Below are 26,694 nucleotides of genomic sequence, written 5' to 3' on the forward strand. Positions count from 1 at the left end.
CCTGGCTCCTGGCTTTGGATCAGTGCAGCTCCAGCTATTGCAGCCAGTTGGGGAGTAAACCAGCAGATGGAAGACCCCTCTCTCTCTCTCTTTCTCTCTGTCTCTCTCTGTGTATGTGTGTGTGTGTGTAACTCTGACTTTCAAATAAATAAATACATCTTTAAAAAAAAAATCACACCGAGGACTTGACCTCTCACTTCTTAAGGACAACACTCTTTTGAAGTCTGGTCTTCTGTATCCATATGGTGAAGGTCTTGGTTGAGTTAGCAGAAGGCTGTTCTGAAGAGCATCTTTAGACAGAGATGTATCCCTCTACTTAGTAGTGAGTTGGGGTGCCCAGACCTAAGCAAAGGCACCTCTTCTTTCTCCACAGTGACATCTTCCCAGAAGACTTGTCTCTCTGTACTTCCATTGCGTTTAACACAGAGCCCAGGGGAGACCGGAAGTTCATGGCAATGCCGCTGTTCCTCATTCACCTCTCTGATGAACTGCCAGTCGAGACAGAGCCGAAGAAAGCTTCCCCCACTCCCCGACTCCCACCTTCTTTCTCATTCCCACGCTGGCGACCATGTCTTTCAGGGTGCTGTTTTTGTTTTAGGATTCATTTGAAATGTAGAATTACAGAGAGAAAAGGGGACAGAGAGAGAGAGAGAGAGAGGTGTCTTCCATCTGATGCTTTACTCCCCAAATGGCTGTGATGGCCAGGGCAGGACTGAGACAGGAGCCTGCAACTCCATCCGGGTCTCCCACACGGGTGGCAGGGGCCCAAGGACTTGGCCATCTTCCACTGCCTTCCCAGGTGCCTTAGCATTGAGCTGGGTGGGAAGTGGAGCAGCCGGGACCCATAAAGAATTCCGGCATCACAGGTGGTGGCTTAACCTGCTGTGCCACCATGTCAGCCTGTCGGGGTGCTGATTTTAAGTACATCAGCCTGACACTGGCCAACACAGCTCTGCTGGTTGGAAGGAATGTCCCTGAAATCCACTCTCCCTTCCTCCCCTGCTCTGTCTTGGCTGCAACCCTGGGATTCTGCTGTGGGTTTTCTTGCTCCCCTGAAACAAATCAACTCCCCCAACCTAAACTGCATCTTCCCAAACTCACCCGGCTTTGCTATTACACTCATTTTAACTAGCGTGGCTCTCCCCGGCCCCAACCGGGTAACTGTTTGCCGAGAAGCAGATGCCATCCATGGTAGCTGGCCAGGCTTGCTCTGTGCCCTGAAACCGCGGCCACTTTTCTTCTGTTGACTTGCCTGTTTTAAGTCACTTTCTTGCCCACTGACCTGAGCCGCCTATCAGGCCAAAGTGCCCGTGACTTCTGCCTCTGGGCTGACAACTCCACGGGCTGGGAATCAGGAGGAGGGGGACAGTAAAAGGCGCCACATCGCTGCGTCTGAGAATGGGGGAGGTGAGCAGAGTCATCCGCAATTAGCGGATAATTAGCGCTGCTGACCCTTGGGGCTCATCAGCGCTCCTGGGGCCAGCCCCCAGCAATCAGCCAGGGCAGGTCGAGAGTGTCAGGCCTGGGAATGAATAGGGCTCATCAGCGGAGCCGGAGCCAGGGAGCCAATCAGGGAAATTAATAGCAGAAGAGAGGCAGAGAACGCCGGGGAGGGAGACACAGACTGACAGACAGACAGACGGGACTGGGATACGGAATGAGAGGTGCGAGAGTTCATCAAACAGGACCAGGACTAGACATGAGGGCCAAAAAAGGGAGGATGGGAGAGATGGTGGGGAGAGGGGAGAGGCATGGACTGGTAGGTACGCGCCCAGAGTGGGCCCTCGAGGAGACTGCCCATAGAGGCGAGACCCGGACACCACGGAAGTCAACCCCTGAGGAGGGGTCGAGGAAGAAGGGGGAGAGCCCAGGTCAGGCGAGCTGAGACCAGAGGACTGGGTGCGCACCGGAAGACGCGACGGGAGATCCAGGGCCCGGTCCCAGTGACCCTCGGCCGAGCGCGCCCCCTGCCGTCCCCGCCTCGCCGCCCTCCCGCCCGCCGCCTCGGCCGCTCCAGGAGCCGGGCGGGGGGTGCCGCGGACGGAAAGGCACGCCCGAAGGAAGGGCTGGGGGTCCGACGGAGAGAGGGCGGCGGCCGCGATGGTCCGGCCCGGCCCGGCAGCCGGCACCCACGGGGCGCCCTCCCCGCCTGCCTCCCCGCGCCCCGGCCGCGCCCGGCCCAGTCGCCCCTGCGCTCCGGGCCGCCTCCCGCTCGCTCTCCGAGCCGGGCCGAGCCCGGGCCGAGTGGGCTGAGGAGGGGGCGGGCTGGGTGAAGCGAGGGGGACCGGCCCAGCAGCTGCCGCCGCCTTCTCGTCGGCCGCAAACTTTCACAAAGCGGCGTGTCCGGCCTCATCAATCTCCATTAATAATAGTTGGTTGGGCCGCGGGGGGCGGGCGGGGGTCCCAGGCCGGCCGGCCGGGCCGCTGGGAACGGGGCTGTGCGGAGGGAGCAGGAGCCGGGCGCGGCGGCGGCGGCGGGCGGAGGGAGGAAGTGGAGCGTAATTTGAGGAAGATGGATGAGTCCGGAGGGCGACACCCCCAGCCCGCCCGCTCGCCCGCCCCCTCCCTCCTTATGAGAGAGAGAGAGGGAGCGCGGCGCCGGAGCCACACTGCGCCGAGCCCGCGCCCCGCCGCCACCTCGGCCCGGGAGCCAGGGAGCGAGCCCCGCGTGTCCGCGCGGGGCGCCCGAGCCGCGGGGCGCACGGCGGCTCCCGGAGGGGAGCGCCCCGGGGCGGCCGCAGCTCCCCCGCGAGATGCAGAGGGCCGGCGGCGGCGGCGTCCCCGCGGGCAGCGGCGGGGGCGGCAGCGGCGGCGGGGGCCCCGGCACTGCCTTCTCCATCGACTCCCTGATCGGCCCGCCGCCGCCGCGCTCCGGCCACTTGCTCTACACCGGTTACCCCATGTTCATGCCCTACCGGCCGCTCGTGCTGCCGCAGGCGCTGGCCCCCGCGCCGCTGCCCGCCGGCCTGCCGCCCCTCGCCCCGCTCGCCTCCTTTGCCGGCCGCCTCACCAACACCTTCTGCGCGGGGCTGGGCCAGGCCGTGCCCTCGATGGTGGCGCTGACCACCGCGCTGCCCAGCTTCGCGGAGCCGCCCGACGCCTTCTACGGGCCCCCGGAGCTCGCCGCCGCTGCCGCCGCCGCCACTGCCTCCCGGAACAACCCCGAGGCGGGCGGCCGACGCCCGGAGGGCGGGCTGGAAGCCGAGGAGCTGCTGCCGGCCCGGGAGAAAGTGGCAGAAGCCCCGCCGCCCCCGCCTCCGCACTTCTCAGAGACTTTCCCGAGTCTGCCGGGTAAGTGCTGGGGCCGACCGGGGCGCCAAGCGGGAGGCGCGTTCACCTGGAAATCCCAGACGGGAACCTGCGTCTGCCTGGAGCCCTGGAGTCCCGCACCCCCAGCCCGCGTGCGGGGCCTGCCGGGCCGACTCCAGTTCAGTTCCGAACACCGCGTCTCTAGACACCCCCCACCCCACCGCGAGCCCCAACCCTGCGCTGTCCCTGGAGCGCCGGGAGCCTCACCAAAGACTTCCCGGCACCCGGCACCCGAGCCTCCCGGCCCTCGAGCCTCGGCTCCGTCTCCTTTCCCGAATTCCTTCATTTCCCTCCTCTACCAGGAGAGCAGGTGCAAGGCTGGGACCCCTAGGGTGAGGGGGTGTGGGGGCAGCTGTCAGCTCGGTTAGCAGAGGGCACGTTCCGCCTTCTGAGAAGATTGTATTGACCCCAGAGGAGTGGGATGGGCTCCGCAAGTGGCGGCGGTGGCTTTGCCTTAGTAGTAAGAGGTCACTTCTGAACTGGCAGCTTTAGAGCCCAGCCTCGAAGAACCAAGTAGGAGGTTAAACGGGTGCGCTGAGTTGGGCGTGGCCCGTAGACCTGGAGTTAGAATTCAGCCAAGATTCAGCTCAGGGATAATTCCAGAGCCCTGGGTGCTCCGTGGGGCAGTGTCCTCCCCCCTCCCGGGGGGGGGGGGCAGGTGTGATAAACCCAACTCCGTTCAGAATCGCTTCACTCAGATCACTCCACGCCAGAAAAGCTGTCTCCTATTCAGGGAGATCCAAGCGTCCTGAAATTGAAAGCTTACAAAATATAGTGGACCCTATTGAAGAAAAACAGGGGCCACGTGTGAGTGTGGGGCTGTGGGGCTTAAACTTATTTAGCATCGGGATGAATCCACCTCTGCGCACCGTTTGTTGCACCCAGCTTAGCAGGTGCAATGACCCCGGAGGCCTGGGGGCTGGCAAGGAGGAAATCCGAGAGTCCTTTTGTCCTTTGCCAGGAAAGACAAATTCCTGGCCATAGGCTTCTGGGCGCTTTCTGACACTGTCCATAGCACGAGTCACTCTCCCAGACCCCAGGGGCTCCCAGGAGCCTTTCCTCCTTTCCTGTGTTAGCCTTGGACATTCTGGCCGCAGGGGAGGGAGGGCCAGCAGTTGCTTTCTTGCTTGTACCTGGTTGGACGGGGCGGATCCGGTGGCTGGAGTCAGAACAGCATCTCCTAAGGAGTCTCATAAGAAACAGAGCAGCAACTGGAAGGTAGGGGAGATGTCCACCAGCTAAAAGGGCCAGGAAGAGGGCCAATGTGGAAGCTGCGAGGCTGATCTTAAGACGGAAGGATTGGCACTGGGTGGTCCTAAGCAGAAAAGAGAACAAGGAGCTGGCTCTGGAGGCAATAGGATCTGGAGATAGAAGCAGACACAGCCGGGAGAGAGAGGAGCTGCAGGGAGTGAAGAGGGGGGAGACCTCTCCAGGGAGGGGAACTGAGGGGGCGTGCCCACACCATGGGAGAACAAGCGACTGGCCCTACCCCTTTGGGTCCCCTCAGTTCTTGTTTTGATTCACGTGTGTAATGAGGGCACTTTTCTGTAGCAAATGGGAATATTGGCTAGGACCGACAGGAATCAACAGAGGGAAACCCAGAAGAGAGCAGAGGAGAGGAAAGGACCAAAGGATGAGCCATCTACCGAGGATAGGAAGGAGGGAGCGTGCCTATTGGAAGGGGGCTTGTGGTCCAGGACAGAGTATCACTGGGCGGGGTGTTGGTTCTGTCTTTAGAGCATTGAGAGGGAGGTAAATAGGAATTCCAGGGCAACGGGGAAAAGTTGCCATGCTGGGAGTAGTTTTCTTTAAAGGTTTTTCAATACTGGGAGTGATGGGAAACTGGAATGTCAATGAAATGATGAAGGTGAGATCATCATCTGCAGAAAATGTTGGAAGCAAAAGGAGACCTGTGTTGTTCTTGGAGTGCAGGTAAGGATCTCTGCGTAGGATGTAGGGAAGGAGAGCTAACAGAGGGAGAATTTTGAGAAAGGGCGGGACCGGAGGTCACCACTCCTGCTGGGAAGAGATACCCAGGGAGGATTGTAGCAGAAGATGACGGTGGGGACTCTGACCAGTGCTTGGCGCTCCCGGTCTCCTTCAGCACCAAGTCTGCCTCCCCGAGCCGCTCCGTCCACATCCCACTGCAGACCCAGGAATATTAAACATAAAGTCCACTGAGGGGTGATGACATGTAGCCCACGCTGAAAATGGTGGGAAACAAATACTCCTCCTTTTGCAACTGTATTTGAGTATTTGAGATGGAATAAGAGAGTTCTCTGCTGAGAATGAGGCAATGGAAACCTCAACGTTAGAGGAGTGTGGAGGAAGAATTCGATCTTTAAAATGGCAGTGCGTGGGTGACATTGGTTCGAATTATTAATCATTTATGTTTGTTTAGTGTCGTAAAATTACTAGCCCCTCCAAATGAAATTAGAGCAAAGATAGGCCGATTTGGGAAATGGTAAGTGTAGCTCTTTTCACAGGGAATTACAGGGTCTTATTTTTTTTTTTTTTTTGAGAGTTGATACCCCTTTCTATGAGAATTGATGAAGAAAAAAGCAGAACTTCATTATGATTTATTTTACAGGGTTAGAGGCTGCATTAGTGAATGGAAAGAAGTCCTGTGTACAGAAATAATGGGTTTGAAAGGTACTGAGAGTGGTAGAATGAAGAGAATTTAGGTTTGGAGTGTGGGGAGCTGTGGAGCTGATCGGGGTAAGACTTTTAGCAGGAAGAGTGAAGAGGAGAGAATTTTGAGCTGGTGAGGAAGATTAAGGAAGAATCACAGAGCAGCCCAAAGTTGTACTGGCACTAAAAGCATAATGCAAGCCTTGTATGTGATGAAGACGTTTTTTATTAGCCACTTCACAAAGGGAAAATTAATTTTAATAATACATCTTATTCAACCCAGTATGTCCAACAAATGATTATTTCAATATTAATATCCACATTTTTAGTGGGAGCTTTCCTATCTCTTTTCATACGAAGGCTTCAAAATCCAGTGTTGAGTTGACACTTGCAGCACATCTCCGTTTGGACCAGCCACGTGTCGGGTGGCTGGTACCCTCAGGGGGCTGCTGAGACCATGTTCCACAGGACCAGTCCAGAGAGCTGCAAGAACAGAGTCTTGGGACAGTGCAGGGAGGTAAAGGAGCTTTAGCTGGGGCATGTGGTAAGTCCTCCCTGTATCAAACAGCAGGTAGAAGAGAGCCGTAGTTCCCCCTCTGCTGGGATGGTGTGTACCTGCAGGTGTATGTGGGTGCTGGCTGAGTGTCGAAGCTAACCTGTGCATAAGAGGCGGTGTAGATACACCTCCCAGATCCCAGGGGTGGCGTGGAGGCCACGGGCTGGGGCACGGATGAAAAACGCCATCTGTTTGGAGAAATGCTTTAAAGAAAACTTTAAATTGGGGATTTCTAGAGCAATGGTCCTTTCAGACAGGAGAACTTCAGGTTGTCTGCACACGAGAGCTGCAGAACCGGGGTGCAGTAGATTCCCCGCACACAGAGGGATAGCGCCAGCACCGGGCACGGTGAGGACAAGCAAAGACTGATCATCGGGGGTGACCGAGATGAGAAGAGAATGTGATGGGGACAAGCCTGAAGTCAATGTAGTGAACATTGTTGTAAAAAACAAACAAACAAACAAAAACTGAACAGGGAAGAGAGTTGCTAACTTCTGAGCAGAAATTGTCAGGAGTAATGGGAGCCCTGCCAGGGAACCCAGCCTGATGTCTGGGTGCTGGGACATTAGTTACAGTTGTCAAAATATCTGCAGTTGACTTAGGAGAGGCCCACGGGAACGGGAAGGTGACGTGGCACTGGAGACGTCTGTCGGAGAGGAGAGCTGCCTTTCGGGGGAGTGATGGAGGTGGGGAGTACGGTTCCCTGGAACTTCCCAGGAAGCGTGCACAGGGAGAGGCAGCTGTCGCTTCTGCCGACGTCATCCCAGGAGCACTCACTGAGGCGTCCTGGCACAGGGGTCAGGCTCTGCTCTGTCGCTCCTCAGCTGTGTCACTTCGTTCAGCTCAGGGAACGTGTGTCGAGAGTCTGTTATGGACTTAGTGTGTTTGAGACCCTTCCGGAGAGTCACCCACGTCGCTTCTCTAGGCCTGGGCCCAGCGTTTTGGTCCAGATGATTTTTATCGTCCCTCTCAGTTCCCTCGGCCTCTGTGTTTCAAGCAGGGTTCTTAAGGCGGACTCCACGGAGCCCGTGTCGGGGGATCTGTTCACTGTGGGTGGGGGGGAAATTCCGCCTTCATTTTTGCTGACTTCTAACAGAGTTGGTCCTCTGGTGTGAGTGTAGGCCAGCAACCCTCCTTTCATCAGTGCGTGAGGGTTTTCTCCATCAGTGAAGGAAATCACAGGCATTCTCACACAGATCTAGAGTCCGTGAAGGGATATTGTTTAATAAACTAGCAAACAGGATTCTATCACCAATTCCGCTTCAGATAGTTGATAGCTTGTATTTTCATATAATTGGCTTCAGATGTTCTCCCGTGTATTCTGTGTCACACACCCGAAGGCGTTATTCCGAGAGGGGGTTCAAAGGCTTTTTCAGGCTGCCAGGGGAGTTCCTGGCCCTGAAGAGATGCAAAGGCCTGGCTGAGACACAGCTCTCAGCAGTGGCCAGGACAACTGGCCTGGGAGGACTGGACCGGGATGCTGAGTTGCCTCGTGCCATACTGCGGGTGACGGTGTGAGAGAGGGCAGAGAGACGGGGTCTGCAGCGGCACACATGGCCACCGAGGCACATATGACAGGTGATTAGGCTGCTGGGTATGAGCCGCCTGCCCTGGGATTGGGGGGGGGGGAGGACAATGATTGGAAGAATGAAAGGCACCTATTTTAGTTGGAAGGAGGAGTGCAACATTCTGAGGGAAGGGCTTTGCACTCAGATGCCACAAGAGGAAGCTACAGGCAAGAATCTGCCCTAAAAGTCATGTGGTGGGGGAGGGTCTTTTCACTGAAACTGGCTAGGAGTTAGGAACCAGGAGAGGGGTCGCAGAATAGAGACAGACAGAGAGAGAGAGAGAGAGACTGCAACAGGAGTGCTGAGGACAGAGTTCCGTGGCAGCAGGGCAGTTTTATTTAAAAGGAGTAGGGAATGCCCTGTGCTAGGCAGGGGTGAAGGGGTGGGGGGCTGTAGGAACCAGTGAAAGGGACAGCGGCTGTGCAGGGGGTGCCGCAGCCACACAGGAGGCTGGCTCAGAGCGGCAGAGCAGGGGCTGGGAGGAGGGCACCTGCTTGGAGTGAGGTAGAAGGAAGATGACTGTGAGGGAGACAGGGTGAAGGGAGAGGGATTGTTGGATCTGGTGGGTGAAAGAGTGACCCCCACAGGCTGAAGCAGGGTGTCGTAGGAGGAGACCGCCCTGGCCATTGTGGAGGGACAGGGATGCTCCCCAGGGGATGAACCCAAGCATCAGTGTGAGAAGCAGGGGCTGCAGGGAGGCGGGGAGACGAGTTATGAGCAAAAAGCACTCTGCACACGGATGAGGGCAGGGTGAGGCAGGAATGCAGCTATGACCCCTCCGGGGGCGGTGCCGGGGGAGTGGGAGGCAGAGTTCTGGACTGGGAGTCCTGGAGGGGGCGGGCTTTAATAGAAGTGGCGAGGATGGACTTGTGTATTGGCAGCCCCCGGGCCGAGAAGTGGTGTGGCGGCATGGGAGTGGGGGGGAGCCGGGCTGTCACTGTCCCCAGGGTGAAGGTAAGAAGGGTGCGGGAACGGATGACAGCAGACACAGTGCGGGTACATTACCTGGGTGGCCTTGGCCAGGACCTGTCTGTGTCCTGCCTCCCCAGTCAGTGAAATCTGGGATCTGGATTGGGCGCCCCCCACGGTTGTGTCTAGGGTTCCTTTATTAGTGAGTTAGTGTTCTTTTAAAGGCATCCTGAGCACAGGGCCTGGGGGAACGCTCTCCTTGCTGGTACTGGGTTGTTATGGTTGTGGGGAAGGAGGAGGGGCTGGGCTGTGGGGTGGCCAAGGAGTGGGGAAGTGGCATCTGTGCACACCTGTCATATTCTATGAGAGAGGAACACTTGATAAAGGCACTAGATCTTGTCTCGGCTAAAAAGATCTGGGATCCCGACTGGCTTTCCCTGGCCAGGATGGAGAACTGGTGCCGCGGGATCAGTCCCTGCCTCCTGTGTTGTTCCTCGCACTGATTCTACTTTGATGACAGGGTGTTGTGAGAATTCAGGTCCTACACGAACCCTTGACAGAGGCATGGGGCAGCAGAGGGCCACGCCCGGGCTCCGGTCAGCTGAGCTGGGCACGACCTCGGTGCCACAGGTTTTTCTGTGGCCCGCGGTGAAGTGCTGCTAACCTCCACAGTCTCAGCTTCCTCGGCAGTGAATGGGGGCGGTACCCCTCACTCCACAGGAGGAGCAGTTAGATGAGGTGCTCAGGAGGTGATCGCTATCGGCCTTGCACATCCGGCAGGCGGGGAGCCGACCTGGGAAGTCACTTGAGACGGATCTCCGTATGGGGGCGGTGTAGTTTGGGCGACACCGTCTGTGCTGGCGAGGACACACGTTTCTGGGGCGATGATGTAGACAGCACTGCACCCGGAGAACTGTTTATGGGGAGAGAACTCGGCACTCACTGGCAGGGACTTCCCAGCTGTCTCTGGCTCTTTCTCCCTCCGCTTGGCTTCCCTGGTGTCTCTTGAGTCCCGTGGCTGCCCAAGCCCCTCTGCTGCACCCACGGGGGCTTGTTCTCCCTTCCTCTCTCCTGAAGACCCTCCTCTCCTGTTTTTTTCTTCATCAGAATTCCTCTTCCTTCATATGTCTGATCTCAGATTGATGTTAGGAGCATAGTCATTGAATTAAACTAATTCACACTCAGGTGGATTAGGAGATTTTGAAAACTGCGAATGCATTTAGACTTGTGGGATTTTAGATGGTGTGACTTGAAAAAATTGTTCTGGAAGGGCACAGGAGCAGGGTGGAGACGCTTCCTTTCCCTGGGGTCTTGTGACTGTCACACCGACTTTCTCTGTTGTACGGTGCTCAACGCTGATTTAAGCTAACATGGGCATTTATGGATTCATGTAGCTGCTAAGTATATAGTAGGTCCCAAAAGCTGTTCACAGGGTTTCCTTGCCCTCAGCCCGACTCCTTTCTCTACCTTCACTGTGTTTCCTAAGACAGCTTCCTTCATCAGTGAGAGGTAGGGGATGGTACAAACATATGCAGCTCTGAATCTTTTTTTTAAGATTTTTTTAGGGGCTGGCACTGTAGCGTCGCAGGTAAAGCTGCCACCTGCAGTGCCGGCATCCCATATGGGTGCCAGTTCGAGACCCAGCTACTCCACTTCTGATCCGGCTCTCTGCTATGGCCTGGGAAAGCAGTAGAAGATGGCCCAAGTCTTTGGGACTTTGTACCCACGTGGAAGACCAGGAAGAAGCTCCTGGCTCCTGGCTTTGAATTGGCTTAGCTCCGGCCATTGTGGCCACCTGGGGAGTGAACCAGCAGATAGAAGAACTCTCTCTCTCTCTCTGCCTCTCCTTCTCTCTGTAACTCTGACTTTCAAATAAATAAAATAAATCTTTTAAAAATTTATTTATTTATTTGAAAGGTAGAGTTACAGAGAGAGGGACATACAGAGAGAAGCGTCCTCCATCTGCTGGTTCACTCCCCAAGTAGCCACAATGGCCAGAGCTGAGCCAATTCAAAGCCAGGATCCAGGAGCTTCTTTGGGGTCTCCTATGTGGGTGCAGGGGCCCAAGCACTTGGGCCATCTTCTACCGCTTTCCCAGGCCATAAGCAGGGAGCTGGATCAGAGGAGGAATAGCCAGGACACAAACTGGCACCCATATGGGATGTTGGCACTGCAGGCGAAGGGTTAGCCTGCTACACCACAGTGCCAACCCCTCTAAATCTTATTTTAAAAAATCCATTTATTTATTTGAAGGCCAGAGAGATGGAAAGAATGAAACACACACACACACACACACACAGAGATGCAGCCATCTCAAGTGGCATCTTTTTTAAAAAAAAATTATTTATTTGAAAGACAGAGTTACAGAGAGGCAGAGAGAGAGAGAGAAGTCATCCATCTGCTGGTTCACTCCCCAATGGGCCGCAATGGCCAGAGCTGTGCCAATCCAAAGCCAGGAGCCAGGAGCTTCTTCTGGGTCTCCCATGTGGATGCAGGGGCTCAAGGACTTGGGCCATCTTTTACTGCTTTCCCAGGTCACAGCAGAGAGCTAGATCGGAATTGGAGCAGCCGGGACTCAAACCAGGGTCCATATGGAATACCGGCACTGTAAGGAGGCGGTTTTACCTGCTACGCCACAGTGTTGGCCCCTCAAGTGGCATCCTAACCACCGTGCTCATGCCCACTCCAGCTGTGTATTTCTACAATCCCAGGTTATGGCCCCAGTGGATTCTGGTGTGTATAAAACTCCAGGATGACTGAGACTAGTTTTAGTCATGGCCTTAGGAAAGCAGCACGTTGTAGCCCATCAGACCAGAGTCACAGGCCTACCCAAGGTGGGGACGGTAGAGAAATATGATTGACAGCCCCCTACCGCCAGGGGTACTGAGCAGTAGGGGAGGCACAGACCCTAAAGGAAGAGGACGCTGTTACCCTAACAAGACGGGAGTGGTCACTGTGCAGACAAAAACAGCCCTGGAGTGGGTAGAAGGGAAAGATCCCCCTTCTGAGCTCCCTGTCGGCACTGGAGAGGAACACGGCCAGGAAGGCCCAGCTCTCCACTGGCTAGAAGTGACGGACTCGTGGGAGTGCGGCTCCGAGGAGGGGCCTGGAGGGAGGAAGGCAGAGAGGGAAGTCAGTGGAAAAGTTGCCGCTCCTCAACCAGGCGGTTTGCACAAAGCAGCTCTATGGAGGGAAGAGGGAGAAAGCTGGCCTCAAAACAAAACTGATCCCATAGCTTGCAAATATTATTTTTAAAGTTAGAAAATATATTTTAAGGGGTTAGCGCCATGGCATAATGGGTTAAGCCACCTCCTAGAACACCAGCATCACATGAGCACCGGTTCAAGTCCCGACTGCTCCACTTCTGATCCAGCTCCCTGCAAATGGCCTGGGAAAGCAGCAGAGGATAGCCCAAGTGCTTAGGTGTCTGCACCCACATGGGAGACCTGGATGAAGCTCCTGGCTTCTGGCTTTGACCTGGCCCAGTCTTAGCCATTGCTGCCATTTGGGGAGTGAACCAGCAGATGGAAGATTCTCTCTCTCTGTAATTCTTTCAAATAAATAAATAAATCTCCCTCTCTCTGTAACTCTGCCTTTCAAATAAATAAGAATAATTTTAAAAAACCTCTCTCTATCTCTCTGCCTCTCCTTCTTTCTCTGTGTAACTCTGACTTTCAAGTAAATAAATAAATCTTTTTGAAAATACATTTTAAAATAAAGGTATTAATGACTTATAAGATTACATCATAAAAACCAATATGGACATAAAAGATGGGAGAAAGATCCAGTGGGAATTTTGTTTTGGGAGTGATGGGAGAAAGAGCCCGATAAGGGCAGGTGACGTTTGGTGAGTGGGGCCTCGCCCATGGCAGTTTTAAGAGTCTCCTCTGAGTATGTTAAGTGCAGATGTTAATTAGTAGTACTACTGTGGTGGGCAGAAAAGGCTGCGGTCTAAACTTGGACTTGGTAAGAAGAATGTTTACCTAATGAGGCATCTGAGAAGTGTGACTTCAGTGGGAGGGGACACAAGATGTTTTGGAAAGGAGAAAAAGAGCATTAACTAGAGACGTAGCAGACCAAGATACTGGACAAGGCACTCTCCCCAGCCACGCGACTCAGGAAACCATCTCACCATTCTCAAACCTTGTCTCCTTTTCCACCTGAAAGTAAGCTTACTTAACTCCCTTATTACTAACAGGAGAGATCCGCTGTACTTCCGCAAGTTGCTGATGATAAAATATGATAACAAACGTGGAAAGTACTCTGAGAAGTTAGGGTCTGGCAGGGGCTCTCCGGCAATGACAGTGTCGGCTCTGAGCCTGGGACAGCGGGGGGAAATCGCTGTGAACTTGTGGGGGCAGGGGGGGAGGCTCTGCGTGGCCGTGGCACGGGAAAAATTCTCACGCCAGTTAGAGTACAGAGTGCTGAGGGGTTGTGAGCAGAGTGGAGAGAGGGGAACAGTGACCACGCGTGTTCCTTAGTGCAGATAAAATGCCAGGGCAGAGCCGGGCTAAGCAGAACCGTGATAAACGGGGACGAGTGACAAAGGCAGGGTTAGAAACGGCGGGAGACAGTGCTGATCTGAAGAGAGCAGTCGTCCGGTGCTGTGCGTGGTGATGAAAGGCCAGAGTATGCTCTTCGAGGGATGACCTGCGTTTTCCGGAAGTGGATTCAGAGAGCAGAGAAGCTGACCCGGGAGGAAGCAGGGAGGTGGACCATGGCGGGGGGGGGGGGGGGGGGGGGCGGGGGGCACGCTTTCTGATGCCTGTTGGGGGCAGTGTTGGGCAGCTGTTCTTGAAGCGCAGTCCGACCCAGGGGCCTTGTCTTCTGTGACAGAGTGGGAGTGACTGCTGAGTGGGGGACGGCCCCCCCTGGGGGGGGGCAGCGGCACTCCTGCAGCTGGGCGTCTGAGGTGCTGCGTGCGTCCCCTGGGTGGCTCTCGGGTGTCCCTGGACCACCCCTGTAGACCATGTGGGTCTGGTGCTGTGTGTTCCTTCTGTGGGAGGTCTCTTACTGGGAGTCTTTGGTCCTTGATTTCTTCCCCTGCCTGTCCTGACTCCTTACCCAGGTAGGTCTCCCCGCTGTGTGTAGAGGGCAGGAAGGTTGCGTGCGAGGGGATCCCGGAGCCCGAGTGCCGCCCTGGCAGGAAGTCAATCATCGTGGGTCAGTCCTTAGGATTACTGGTTCTTAGGGTAACAGCTACCACCAGAATTCCCACCAACTCTGTGTCTTTGCGAATGACCAGTCTGGCCCACAGTCGCCCCCCAGCCAGACTTCTCGCAGGCCCAAGTTTCGTCTTGCTGACAGCAGTCCCACCAGAATCGTTCTTTTCCATGTAAAAGTTCCAATGAAGTCTGGTTTTGTTGATCAGACTTTTTATTCGGATCAACCCATTCCAGCATCGGCAGTTGGAAATTTACTTTCAATGCATAGTAGAGCTACGAAGTCCAATTGTTCTACATCAAAGTTTGCAAGATAGAAATTTACAAAACAGAAAACAAAGATTGACCTCTTCTGTCAGTGTTTCCTCAAGAATAAACTTGTACGTGCAATTTTTTGTTTTGTTTGGCTTTTTTTTTTTATCATTAGTGTTCACTGTAAGTCAGAATAAAGAACGTGTTTTGCGTTTCTGTCTCAGTGAACCTGGGAGAAGACAGCAAGCGGTTTTGGGGTGGCTGCCCCTGGCCACCGGCTCCTCCGCCTGTGTCCATCGCCATGGGGGTGGCGTCCTGACGGTGGGGCAGAGAGCAGGTGGCAGGGCTGAAGGTGTTGCTTGGCTCCAAATGTAGCAGTGTTGTGCGGGCAAGGGGCGTTTTCACTAAAACTCCAGGTGCTGTCTCTCCTCTGAAAGCCTTGTCAGCCCTCTCATCTCCTCGGACGCATTTAATTCTTCCGCCGCTCGCTGTCCCCAGCCGCCTCTCGCTCCAGTCCTCGCTCCTGCTCTGGCCTCTCCTTGCTCTCCCGCTCCTCCTGGGTCTCACCCGCTGCCCCAGATGCTCTCCTCTGAGGCCGCTGGCTGTGCTCCCCTCTCTGTCTCTGTCTTCTGGCACCCCCCCACCCCAAAGCCCGGTTCCCAGAGTTGCTTATCAGAGTCCTCAGTGGTGGATGGGAAAGCCTCAGACAGAAACTCCTGCCCCTAGCGTTCAGCATCGCATCGGGATCAAGTGTCACAGAGAGGCTGCGAACCCGCACTCCTCGTGGGGCTTCCAAAGCGGTGCCGAGGGTGGCCGCGCGCATGCAGGCGTGCCTTTATGGATGTCTGAAGACAGAGGGATGGATGACAGGCTCTGAGGAGGGCCCTGCCAGATCGGGGAACCTGGGAGCTCATCTCAGTCACTATCAATTTAGATTTATTGGCCATCCCCTGGGTGCTGGGAGCAGTACTAAATGATCTCATCCGTCAAGCCCGAGATCCAGTTTCTGCCCTTTTAGCACAATTTAAAATATTGTAACATTGGGCTGAGTTTTTATAGTCTTTTGCTGTTCTGTTAATTCTTTACTATAAATTGGGCTTCAAAAATTAAAATTGGAGCATTTGGTAAAGGTGGGACTGTCCTTCATTTTATTTAGCGCTCAATGGACTTTTTTTTAAAGATTTATTTATTTATTTGAAAGGCACAGTTACAGCAAGGCAGAGACAGAGAGAGAAAGAGATAAACAGAGAGAGAGGTCTTCCATCCACTGGTTCACTCCCCAATGGGCCGCAATGGCCAGAGCTGTGCCGATCCAAAGCCAGGAGCCAGGAGCTTCTTCCAGCTGCACTCCCACGTGGGTGCAGCAGCCCAAGGACTTAGGCCATCTTCTGCTGTTTTCCCAGGCCATAGCAGAGAGCTGGATTGGAAATGGAGCAGCCAGGACTTTAACCAGCACCTGTATGGGATGCTGGCACTGCAAGCGGTGGCTTTACCTGCCATGCCATGGTGCCGGCCTCTCAATGGACTTTTAAGCTCTAGAGATTTCCACGGTGTGTGCGGGGTCCCCTCCAGCATAGGTGAGATCCAAGGCTCACAGGACAGTGGGGAGGATGGTGACCGCGGGCAGGGTGTCTCAGGGAGCAGGATCGCAGGGAGTATCTTAGGAAGGGACAGAGATGGCAAGAGAGAGAGGGAGAGGGAGGAAGAGTGCTCACCTGTGCTTGGAGAGAGTTTCTCCCATTAGTCAGCAAACGTTCGCTGAGGCCCTGCTCTGTGCAAGTCGTTTTCAAGATGCTGAAGATACAGCAGTGCAGGAAACGTATTCAGTTCCTGTCTGCATGAGGCGTCCACTCGAGTTGGGAGAAGCAGCCGATGAAACAAACGGATCCAGCTGGTGGCGGGTGCTATAGCAACAAGGCAGTGAGCGCTGGAGGGTTTCTTCCTAAGGGCTGACGAGGGAAGGTCTCAGTGGTCAGGTGGAGACCTGGAGGCGGTCGGGAGTGAGCCTGTGCAGAGACCAGAGACCGAGGTGAACCACCTAACATTCCAGACACGGGGAAGGGGGAGGGAGGCAGAAGTGGGAAGCCAGCTAGGAGACGCCAGGGAACCAGGGCCCAGGTGCTGGTGACTGGGGCCAGCTGGAAGCAGAGGAGGTGGTGAGAAGGCTCGGGCTCTGGGTTTATTTGCAGGGCAGCAGCACTAAAGGGATTTGCTCCTGGCTGGATGTGGGTGGAGAGGGAAGTTTGGCTTCGAGGTGGGTGGAGCTCCCATTGCGATGAGGAAGACGTAGCTAAGATGGGGAAGAACTCGTCTGGGGGGCAAGAGCAGCGGTTTGGTGTGTGTGTGTGTATGGGGTGGGGGGTGATGTTTGAGTTCTGAGGAAGCGGGAGATAGTGTGGGGATAATGCGCCCTGATTGGGATGAAGGGGGAAACCCCGGATGTGAGTCTTGCAGGGAACAAGGATTTGGCTGGGGATGAAGGTGATCAGCAGGAGGAGTGTGTGACCTGTGGATGCTGCACAGACACGGGGAGCCGGGGACGCGCGGCCGAGCTGTGGCGAGAACAGGGACCGTTGCTGGTGAAAAGCAACGGATAGGAGGGAGCCTAAGCTGGGCACTGGGGCACTCAGGTATCAGGAGCTTAGATGAGGAATGAAACACCCCCAGAAGAAAGGGTGAGGGTCAAAACCCCCTGCAGAGGTGGAGAAGCCAACTGGGATGGAGCCAGTGACGTGGACAGGGGCTGAGTCCTGGCCTCTACGGAAAATGTCGCTGTGGCTCTTTGGGAAAAGGAGCGGGTATGGACTGCAGTGGTGAGGGGGAGAGGAGACTGCAGGTGACTGGGCTGGCCCTGGCAGCTGTGGGCAGGTGGGCGAGGTCGGGGAGAACCCTGGAGCTCTGCCTGAGGGAGCTGTCCCCCCCCCCCATCTACACCGCCACCGCGCGCACGTGCGCAAACACACACACACACACACACACACTTAGTGTTCCTCTGTACCCTGAATTTGCTTCACTTCGAGCTGTATTCTCAACCTGAGTGTGCTTGGGAGTGTACCTGCCTGTGGGGTCGGTGCAGACAGACACCGCCGCGGACTTTCCGAGTCCCGGTGAATCTCGGGAGGGAGCCGACTATTTCGTTTGTAGGTTATCCATGTTTCTCCTGTTCTCTTGCCTGTCTTGTGACTTTTTGTTGTGTCACAGCTCTTTGGTTCTTTGGGCAGGAAACAAGGGAGTTTGTAAAACTTGAACACTGAAAACACTTGTAATACGTTATTTGTAGTCCTGATAAAAACATCAGTGAATAAGTAGGTAAAAACCAATGGTTGTGTTAACTTTATTATTAGGTATAGATTAAAGTGTTTATGTGCCTGTGGTTACAAATAATCAATAATCTACTAAATGAGTCAACAATTTTTTTTTTTTTTGGTCATTGCCAATTCTGCATTTTCCCTTGTTGCACTTGTGCTTCTTCCTCCTCTTCCCACGTTCCCTGCAGTCCTAGCTCAGGGCCGAAAGCAGCTGTCTGTGCTGCCCAGGCAACCTTGGCCAGGACAGAGGGAAGGTGGGAAGGCGATGACATCACTTTAAAATGAAGGAGAAGGACTGCAAGGGGAGTGGAGGTGGAGGGGTGGGGAGACCACGTCACAGAGGGACAAATCTGGCCAGATGCGGTGGGTGGTCTGTTATAAGAACCTGGGAGGGGCTTCCCAGGAAACCTCCTGTCTCCAAGTCCCTTGAAAACATTTCTTGGGCCCAGATATGGGGTGGGGCCGGATGGACCTGAAGGTGCCATCTGTGACTCCAGATCTGGTGAGGAGGGAAGGAAGGAAAGGCAGAGTCGCGGTGGGGAGGCAGCTCTCGCCAGCGAGGCCAGACGAGGACTCCTGGGACAGCTGCAAAGGCCACAGCCCCGGGCCATTCCCCTGCATGGCTCCGCTCCCCCCACAGCGGCTTCCAAAGTGCCCAAGCCGGCTCCCTCACGGCTTCATCCTGGGACCTGAGGCCGCAAGGGCTGCATTTGCAGAGTGGAAGGCGGGGGCCTTGGTCTCTGGGTCTGGACAGAGCGGGGAGGTGGCAGGCAGGGAGGAGCTGGGGCAGTGGGGATGCTGAGGTCCCTCCCTGTGCACTTACTGCCTCCCCTCTTCCCCGTAGAGAATCCGTGCTGGTTAATACCTTTCTTCCCATCTGTCTCCCCTAAACCTCCCACCTGGACATTCTGCCCCCTGCCTCCTCCCCCATCACCCTCTGCACGCCCATCACCTCTTCCTGCGGCTTCTCTCGGATCCCTGGCCATGGCCCCTTGTGCCCCCCCCCAAGCTGCCTGTCTCTGCCTTGCCCTACCCATCGGTTTTTCACTCCCCACAGCGGAGGGCAAGGTGTACAGCTCAGACGAGGAGAAACTGGAAGCCCCTGCAGGAGACCCGGCAGGCAGCGAGCAGGAGGAAGAGGGCTCCGGCGGTGACAGCGAGGACGACGCTTTCCTGGACAGTGCTGCAGGGGGCCCTGGGGCTCTTCTGGGACCTAAGCCGAAGCTGAAGGGGAGTCTGGCGACTGGAGCTGAGGAGGGGGCGCCAGTGGCGGCTGGGGTCACCGCTCCTGGGGGGAAGAGCCGGCGGCGCCGCACGGCGTTCACCAGCGAGCAGCTGTTGGAGTTGGAGAAGGAATTCCATTGCAAGAAGTACCTGAGCCTGACGGAGCGCTCCCAGATCGCCCACGCCCTGAAGCTCAGTGAGGTGCAGGTCAAGATCTGGTTCCAGAACCGCCGGGCCAAGTGGAAGCGCATCAAAGCCGGCAACGTGAGCAGCCGCTCCGGGGAGCCCGTGCGCAACCCCAAGATCGTTGTGCCAATTCCCGTGCATGTCAACAGGTTTGCCGTGCGGAGCCAGCACCAACAAATGGAGCAGGGCGCCCGGCCCTGAGCGGCCCCACAAGGACTTCAGAAGGCAGAGGATCCGCCCCGAGCCTGTGCAGCCTGAGCCAGGTTCTGTGGGCCCGAGGGGGCTCCTGAGCTGCGATGCTGCTCTGGGAGTGGGGCCCACTGGGCAAGGCCCCCAGCCCCAGGGGTGCTCCCCCAGAACCTGTTCCAGGGACCTAGAGGACCAGGGGCTGCAGTCAGAGGGACTGATGTGGACTCCTGGGGAGCAGCTCTGACTGGGAAGAGGAATCCAGTGTGAAACCTGGCCAAGCGGACCACACTCTTATTTATTTTGTGTAAAGTTTGTATATACGGAGCGATGTCTCTGTCTGCAGCCAAGAGAGGGCCTGGGAAAGTTGTTTCTTTGATCCTCAGCCAATCTGTTGCAATGCTACTTTGGGGCAGGCACACTCTTTAGTGAAATGCAGCTCTCTGTCCCGCCCCCAGACATTCCTGCGCGCACACACACACACACACACACACACACACACCGCCATGTAAGCTACCTCCACTCCTGTGCCCATCCACTACCCACCCCTTCAGCTCCTGCTCTGATCCTGCCACTTCGTCCCCTCTCCCCATCACACAGGTGGAATTCTTCATTTCTGTGCCCTCCTCTCCCGAGGACGTGGCAGGCTTCGGGATGCAGATTCGCTGCCTTCGTGTTCCGAAAGGAAACGGAATCCTTGACCCTGGCCTAGCTGGGGTGCGTCCAGGTCATCGGGTAGGGTCCCGCCAGTCGGTATCCCCTGGGGCTCATTAATAAGTGGTCTCCTCTGGGAAGGACATTGATACTCCAGATGCAAGGGCCTGGGGGAAAGGGCTCAATTTCAGCTTTCTGTTGCTACAGCTCATGCTGTATCTGAAGCAGGGGATGCCACCGCCTCTTCTGAGACAGGAGAGGAGCCACTGCAGAGTGCATGGCACAGAAGCAAACCTGTGACGGATCTGGAAGGGTGGGGACTGGAGGGAGGCCATGGAGATGGAGTTCGAGGCTTTGGGATTGGGATTCTGTGAGCAAACACAAGGAGCGGGGTGCACAGCCCAGCGGGGTGCACAGAAACCAGCTGAGGTTGGCATCGGGGTGACCTGCGCTGATGTGAGTGGACAGCGAGCCAAGGCAGAGAACAGTCAGGGAGAGGAGGAACAGGCAGGCTGCAAGCCAGCCCAGGAAACTCAGGAAGTCACGGTGTGAAGGTCAGGGAGGGGAGGGATGCACGCCCGAGTCGGACCCGGCCCACTGCCCCCCTGTCCTCAGAGGGCCAATGCTGGCTGTTCCCAACCCTGGGCCGGCCGGCTCGTCAATGCTGCTCACTCCAGCAGGTGCTGAACCCCTCACAAGGCTGAGCGGCCTCTCCCTGGGGTGGAGGGGGAGCGAGCACCGGACGGAAAGGCCGCACACGCGGGGCACTCACTGCACTCTCCTGCCTTTACCTAAGCTGACTGCCCCCGGGGAGTCTGGAGGCGACTGTTGCTAACATTTTCTGAACCCAGGAACCCAGTCCTTCACGTGCCCCTGACCCCTCTATTCTGCCCTTATCTATGTGGAAGGCTCTTATCCGTCTTGCAGAAGGGGCTGTGGACTGAGAAATAAAGTCTGGTTTCCTCTCTGGACGGTGTTCCTGGGTGATTTACCTCCACACAGGCAGGTGCCCATGCACGGAGCGCCGGCCCCCACAGCCACATCCGTGAGGTGTTTCAGGAGCAAAGTGGTTCCAGGCATGGGACAGAACAGCAGACTTTCTCAGCCAACCAGGACCCTAACTTGGCAAGTGCTTGTTGTTCAATAACCAGCCGGGAGTGGGGGGTGGGGGGTGGGGGTCCATCCCCAGATCGGTCTTCAAGAATAACAAAGGGATCCAGTCGGAAGGGAAAGCAGGGGGCTCTGGGTCCTGCCCCCCCACCCCCAGCTTGACTTGGCCAGATGCTGGTAGGAGTTAAGGTGGCTGATTACCACCCGTGACCCACCTCCTCCCCTAGGCACAGGCACAGCTACACAGAAACACAGCTGGCCCGCGCCCCGGCCAATCAGACAGGGACAGCTGCCGAGTCCTCCCAGCGCTGTGCACCTGGCCGTGTGAGGTGGCCCCTGGAGTCCGAGGAAGTGGGCGAGGCCCATGCCCTCTCCTTGAGCTGGCAACGGTGGCAGGGCCGGCTGGCAGAGCTTTCTGAAGGTGCAGGGGTGAGGTGCGGCGCATGGAAGCAAGGAGCTCTGATCCTCTCTGGGTGCCTCGTGCCGTGCAGCCAACGGCGAGGGAAGCCTGGGCGCCAGCTCAGCCCGAGGAGTCGTCTGCACGGGGATGGCTGCCTGGGACCCCCACTGCTGGACGAGGGGCGAATTCTCAGAACACAGAGAGCCCAGGGGAGAGCAGGGGGAGGCCAGGAGCGCGCTTGGTGGTGGTGGTGGTGGTGGTGGTGGTGGTGGGGCAGCCAGCAGAGGGCACGAGGCCGCACACGCAGTCTGTTTATTGGCTCATCATACACGCACACCAAGTATGTACACAGACATAAATATTCCAATGTACAAATGTTACACGGGACTCGCAGGCCAGACCCCGCCACTCGGCCCGCACGCCTAGGCTGGGCCCTGTCCTCCTCCACGGGAGGCTGGCCCTGGGAGGGCGGGGTCTGGAGGAGGGAGAGGTCCTGCTCCCCTCTCCTCACAGGCACCTCCAAAGGGTCCCGTCCCTCCTCAGCGGCACCTCAGGGCAGGGGGCTGCACACCACACTCCCACTCTCTGCAGCGGCTTAGAATCCCAAACCTCTCCTTGGCTCGCCGGCCCCTCTGGGTTTCCTCGCTGCCCGTCCTGGCTTCTCCACCTCTGTGCCCTGGCCACACATGGAGTCCTTCCGGCCCCTCTGCCCTCTCCTTGGGCCTCATAGGAGGCTAGGGCTCCGGTGCAGCTCAGCAGAGGGGTTGGGGCCGTTGGCCGGATCTCTGCCGGAGGCGGGGGCCAGGCTGCAGCCCTCCCCAGGGCAGCCGTGCTGGAGGAGGATGTCCGCGCACTCCTGGCTGCCGGCCCGGCGGGCGTATGCCAGCGGCGTCAGGCCCCGGGCGTCCCGGCTCCTCACGTCCACCCCGTACTGCAGGAGAGAGCACATGGTCACAGCAGGTGTGACATGGGGGGCCGGGGTGGAGGGCGGGGACAGCTGTCCTCAGCCGGAGGAGCCCCCCCACTCACCCAGATGAGCAGCTGTGTGAAGACCACGTTGGCCATGGCGCTGGAGAGGTGCAGGGCCGTGCGCCCGTCCCCGTCCCCGTAGGTCTCGTTCACCTCCTCCTTGGACCCGTGGGCCAGGAGCATCACCAGCAGCCGCAGGTCGTCCTCCACTACCGCCCGCAGCAGCTGCTGCCCCAGCGGCACGTCCGAGCTGGGCAGCGGCGCCAGGAACAGCTTCTGCTCGTACTTAGCTCGGATCCAGCGCTCCTTCTCCTCTCTGCAGCCACAGGTCCAGCGGCGTCCAGGCAAAGGACACGCCGCCCAGCGGGTGGGGTCCAGGAGGAGGAAGCAACAGTGAGAGAGGGGGAGGAGGACGGGGCCGCCTAGGACACTCCAGGGCACACAGAGGGGCAGTGGTGGCGGTGGGGAGGGGCAGGGGAGCTGACAGGAAGAGACACTGAAGGGAGGTCCCTGGGGGGCAGCAGGGCTGCTGGGGGGGCTGGGAGGGCAGGAAGGTTCCAGGCAGGCCCATGTGGCAGCTTATCTGGCCATGGAACTCTCTCGATTGGCAGCACTGGAACAAAGCGGGTAGGGGCCCGCACAGGGGGCCACTGCAGACCCTATCTCCCACCCATTCTCCCCATCTAGAAGGCAGGCTGGGGCGCTCCCCACCACACGGCCCTGCGCATGCGCCTCCTGCTGGCCCCCTGACCTGCTGATAAGGCTCAGAAAGGGCCTGTTGTTGTGAGCAGCCTGAGTGACAGGCACCACCGAGGGGGAGGGCCGCCCCCAGAGGCCAACTGCCAAGCAGAGCCACCGCTTGCAAGCTCGATTTAACCCTTCTGACACTGACACGGCCACGGGGTACCCCACCCACCCACTCACCTGCAGGCTTCAGGCCCTGGTTTTGCATAGCCATCCAAGGCCCCCTCCCAGACGCTGTTGGCAAGGGCATTGCCCATGGCGGTCATGACAGCCAGCAGCTCGGGCGGCCAGTCGTCCAGGTCGAGGGAGCGGACCCGGGACAGGTGAGCTCCCAGGTGGCGGTGGATCCCCGAGCACTCGATGCACATGAGGGCGCCCAGGTTCAAGCTGGCCCAGTCTGGATCTATGCATGGAGGGAAAGGACGATGCAGCAGGCCGCCAGCCAGGCTGGGACAGCCAGGGACGCCCTCCCGGCCTCCCCCAGCCCCCGCTGCCTGGGCACTCACTGGGTGCATCGCAGTCGATACAGAAGCTGTTGCCGCGCACGGTGCGGACGGCCTGCACAGCCAGAGCTGTGTTCTGGTTCCCCAGGCGAGCCTGCCACACAGTGGGAGAGGCAGGGTGCCCGGTCGGTGACAAGCCCTCACCCCCTCCCCCGGCCCCCAACCCAGCCCCACCCTAGCCCGCCCTCCGTGTGGGCCCAGCCGCCCCGTGCTAACCTTGTCCTTGGCGCTGCGGCAGCCCTGCAGGCTGGCCAGGATCTGAGCCTGCACGCTCTGGACCCACAGCTCCCGCTCTTCCGCCGTGGAGGCCTCGAAGTGCCACGTCTGCCCGGTGAGCGACACCACCACAAACTCAAACGACTCCTCGGCCTCTGGGGGAAGGGGCATTGACGCCGTCAGCCTCCCTCGCCACCACCCCGGCATGCACACCTCCTCCTCCACCACTCTCTCCACGACAACCCGCAGGGGCCTGGGGAAGCACAGCGAACCCACAAACCTCCGCTCCTAACCACCTGTGGAGCCCAGGGTGGGGGGGAGTGGGCAAGGTCTCAGCGGGCCTGGCCCTGCCGGGAAGGGTGCCTCCTGGAGAAAGGCGAGCTAGGTGTCTACAGAGGGACGCGATGGGGTGCTAAGGAGGCACACGCCGGGAGAGGGCGGGGGAGGGCGGGCGTGGGCACCATCCGTACGTGTCAGCTGCAGCCGCCTCATTTTGCACCTCATTAAACCCAATATTCCTGACGGCGTCAGTGTGGGGCTCCTGGGAGCTGGACCCCTCCCCCACTACGCTGGCACAGACAGCCGGGCAGGGCCAGTGGATGCAGGAGAGGGGGAGCGGTTTCCCCCAGGAGCCCCGGGGGTGCGAGCACACAGGGATGGGAGGACGCCTGCGGGCGGCCTGGGGGTGCCAGCCACACGGTGGAGCTCTCCCTAGGCCTGCTCCCAGGCCCCCTCCCACGAGATGGACACACAAATGCATCTGGTTCCCCGATGGGTGGGTCATGATGCCTACTGAGCATCGGGACTTGCTGTGGGGCAGCTCCAGGGCTGGCCACGCCCCCTGGCCACCCCCCAAGCTGCACTGCCTTCCTGCATCCGGGGCACTGGCACTGCCACGTCCCTCACGCACCACCCTGGCACCCCACCTTGCCTCTGAGCTGTGACCGTCTCCGCGGCCACCTGTGGCCTGGTTCCTGGGACCACAGCGAATGCGCTATGCTGTGACCACCAAGCATCACCCGTCGGACGCAAGCCCTTAACCCTGACAGTACGGAGAGGAGAAATCCCAGGTCCACAGGAGTAAGCTTATTTGGAAGCCAAGAGACCCCAATCACAGAAGAGGGAGGTTCTAAAGCTACAGCAGTAAAGCCAATAATGACAACCGATGGTGAGGAAGGTACCACGGGGGAGGGAGGTGGGCTGGCAATCCTTGATCTACAGGAGGCCAAGGAGAGAGTCAGCCGATCCATACGCATGTATTGGCACCTATTATGTACCCAGCACTCATTAGCCTCCGTGGGTGATACAAGAGACACAGAAAACACAGGCCCCGCCCCAGTCCTGGGAGAGCCACTGTGGCCGTGTGCGTTCACCTTCTTCAAGAGTAAGAGCGGTGAGCTCCCGTGTCAACAGGGAGGTCTCGGGGGGCAGAGGACAGAACTTGTCTGACACTGGGTCTAGATGACGGGAAGAAGCTGTAGATCCACTTCCACTACAAAGCGCTCAGTCCGCCTCATACGGAAACCAGGTGGTTCAGTTTGGGTTGCGAGCCCCGAGCCCCATGGCCCACCTCCTGCGCCCGAGGCTCCCTCTGGGCCCCCCTAACCTTCGGCAGCACTGCTGGGGCCATCTGGTCGGGGGGTCCCGGTGCTCTTTTTCCGACGGTGCTTCTTCCGGTTGGAGTGGGGAGATGGGGGAGGCTCCAGCTTGGGGCTGGACCCGAGTCCCTCAGCTGGGTCACTGGCTGGTGAGGGGAGAGGTGGAGACGTGTGGGACGGGGGGCATGGGGGGCACAGGGCCCAGGCCTGCCAACTAGGGCTGGGATGCACCTGGGGGGCCCGGCACACACCTCTCTGCAAGCGAGGGGTCTGCCCAGGCTCCCCAGCTTGGTGGAGGGAAACATGGAGACAGAGAGACAGAGAGACAGAGAGAAAGAGAGAGACAGAGACAGAAGGGAACTTAGGAGAAAAGCAAAGGCAGGAACAGCTCTGCAGCCTGGAGGGGTGGAAGGCGGCCCAGGGAACTCACAGGGAGCTGAAGCCCCAGCAGCTCCGCACCAAATTTATCCTCAATCACACTCCCCGCTCCTCACAATTAATAGCAGAATTAGAAACAATCAGGGAGCTGCCTAATTACTGTCAATTAGAGCGCGCTAATCAAGCTCCGGCTCCCACACCCCGCCCGGTGCTCACCACTAAATGTCAAACTTCATTAGAGGCAGACATGCCCCCTCCCTCCCAGCTTTCCTCCTTCCAGACTCAACACAGGGGTCTCACCAGGGCCGGCACAGGCCACGCGGTGACCAGCGACCAGGGAATGGGCCCTGGCGGGTGAGCTGGAGCGGGTCCGGGGATGGTCTCTGGGAGGCCCGCAGGGCTGGAGGAACAGCGGGACAGCAAGTTTCCACTGCACCTGCCACTGCCCCCTTCCTGGCTTAGCAGGGGGTAGGGGAGCACTGGCCACAAGCACAGCTGTCCCACCCTGTTAGCCTCAGGGTCTCTGGGCAAAAGGTTAGGATTTAGGTGAATCTAGAAGAGAGAGAGAGGGAGGGAGGGAGAGAAAAGGGGGGAGAGGGAGAGAGAGAGAGAGAAAGATGGAAACGGAAAGAAAGAAAATGAACAGCCCAGGCCGGTGGAGTTTCCGACCCACCCTGCACGGGGCGGGGCTTCAGCTACCCGAGCACAGCCACACACGCGGGACCCCGACCTTCCGGGGCAACTCCGCGGGGACCCCGCTTCTCCCCGTCGGCTGTCGAGTTGCTGCCTTTGGAATGGCTTGCAGCCTCTAACCTCCCTACTCAGCCGCTT

General features: G+C 57.8%; 2 protein-coding genes across 10 annotated transcripts in view; one reads left to right on the forward strand and one right to left on the reverse strand.

The window, feature by feature from the left end:
• Window positions 1–2,087: 2,087 nt before the first annotated feature.
• On the forward strand, window positions 2,088–21,008 carry GBX1 (gastrulation brain homeobox 1). Its single transcript, XM_070077322.1, has 2 exons — window positions 2,088–3,291; window positions 18,753–21,008. The coding sequence occupies exons 1-2, from the start codon at window positions 2,754–2,756 to the stop codon at window positions 19,304–19,306; spliced, it is 1,092 nt and encodes a 363-aa protein (XP_069933423.1). The 5' UTR covers window positions 2,088–2,753; the 3' UTR covers window positions 19,307–21,008.
• Window positions 21,009–21,749: 741 nt separating this feature from the next.
• Window positions 21,750–26,694, reverse strand: part of AGAP3 (ArfGAP with GTPase domain, ankyrin repeat and PH domain 3) — a 52,782-nt gene continuing 47,837 nt past the window's right edge. For 3 of the 9 annotated variants that reach the window (XM_070077313.1, XM_070077311.1, XM_070077309.1), the window contains 7 exons: window positions 25,494–25,631; window positions 25,261–25,344; window positions 23,888–24,042; window positions 23,675–23,765; window positions 23,349–23,571; window positions 22,485–22,740; window positions 21,750–22,386 (listed from right to left, as the gene is read on the reverse strand). In XM_070077313.1, the coding sequence (XP_069933414.1) occupies window positions 22,180–22,386; window positions 22,485–22,740; window positions 23,349–23,571; window positions 23,675–23,765; window positions 23,888–24,042; window positions 25,261–25,344; window positions 25,494–25,631 (1,154 nt within the window). In that variant the 3' untranslated portion in view covers window positions 21,750–22,179. The remainder of the gene's footprint in view (window positions 22,387–22,484; window positions 22,741–23,348; window positions 23,572–23,674; window positions 23,766–23,887; window positions 24,043–25,260; window positions 25,345–25,493; window positions 25,632–26,694) is intronic. The other 6 variants (XM_070077314.1, XM_070077310.1, XM_070077318.1 and 3 more) reach the window with 2 other exon arrangements.

This window comes from Oryctolagus cuniculus, chromosome 7 (assembly GCF_964237555.1).
Source record: "Oryctolagus cuniculus chromosome 7, mOryCun1.1, whole genome shotgun sequence".
Classification (NCBI taxonomy): Eukaryota; Metazoa; Chordata; class Mammalia; order Lagomorpha; family Leporidae; genus Oryctolagus; species Oryctolagus cuniculus.

What these genes read in the sequence shown, in the direction of transcription:
- GBX1 (XM_070077322.1), top strand. Translation starts at nt 2,754, where the DNA reads ATGCAGAGGGCCGGCGGCGGCGGCGTCCCCGCGGGCAGCGGCGGGGGC. An exon ending in GACTTTCCCGAGTCTGCCGG is followed by an intron (nt 3,292 to 18,752) that starts GTAAGTGCTGGG and finishes CACTCCCCACAG; the next exon opens with CGGAGGGCAAGGTGTACAGC.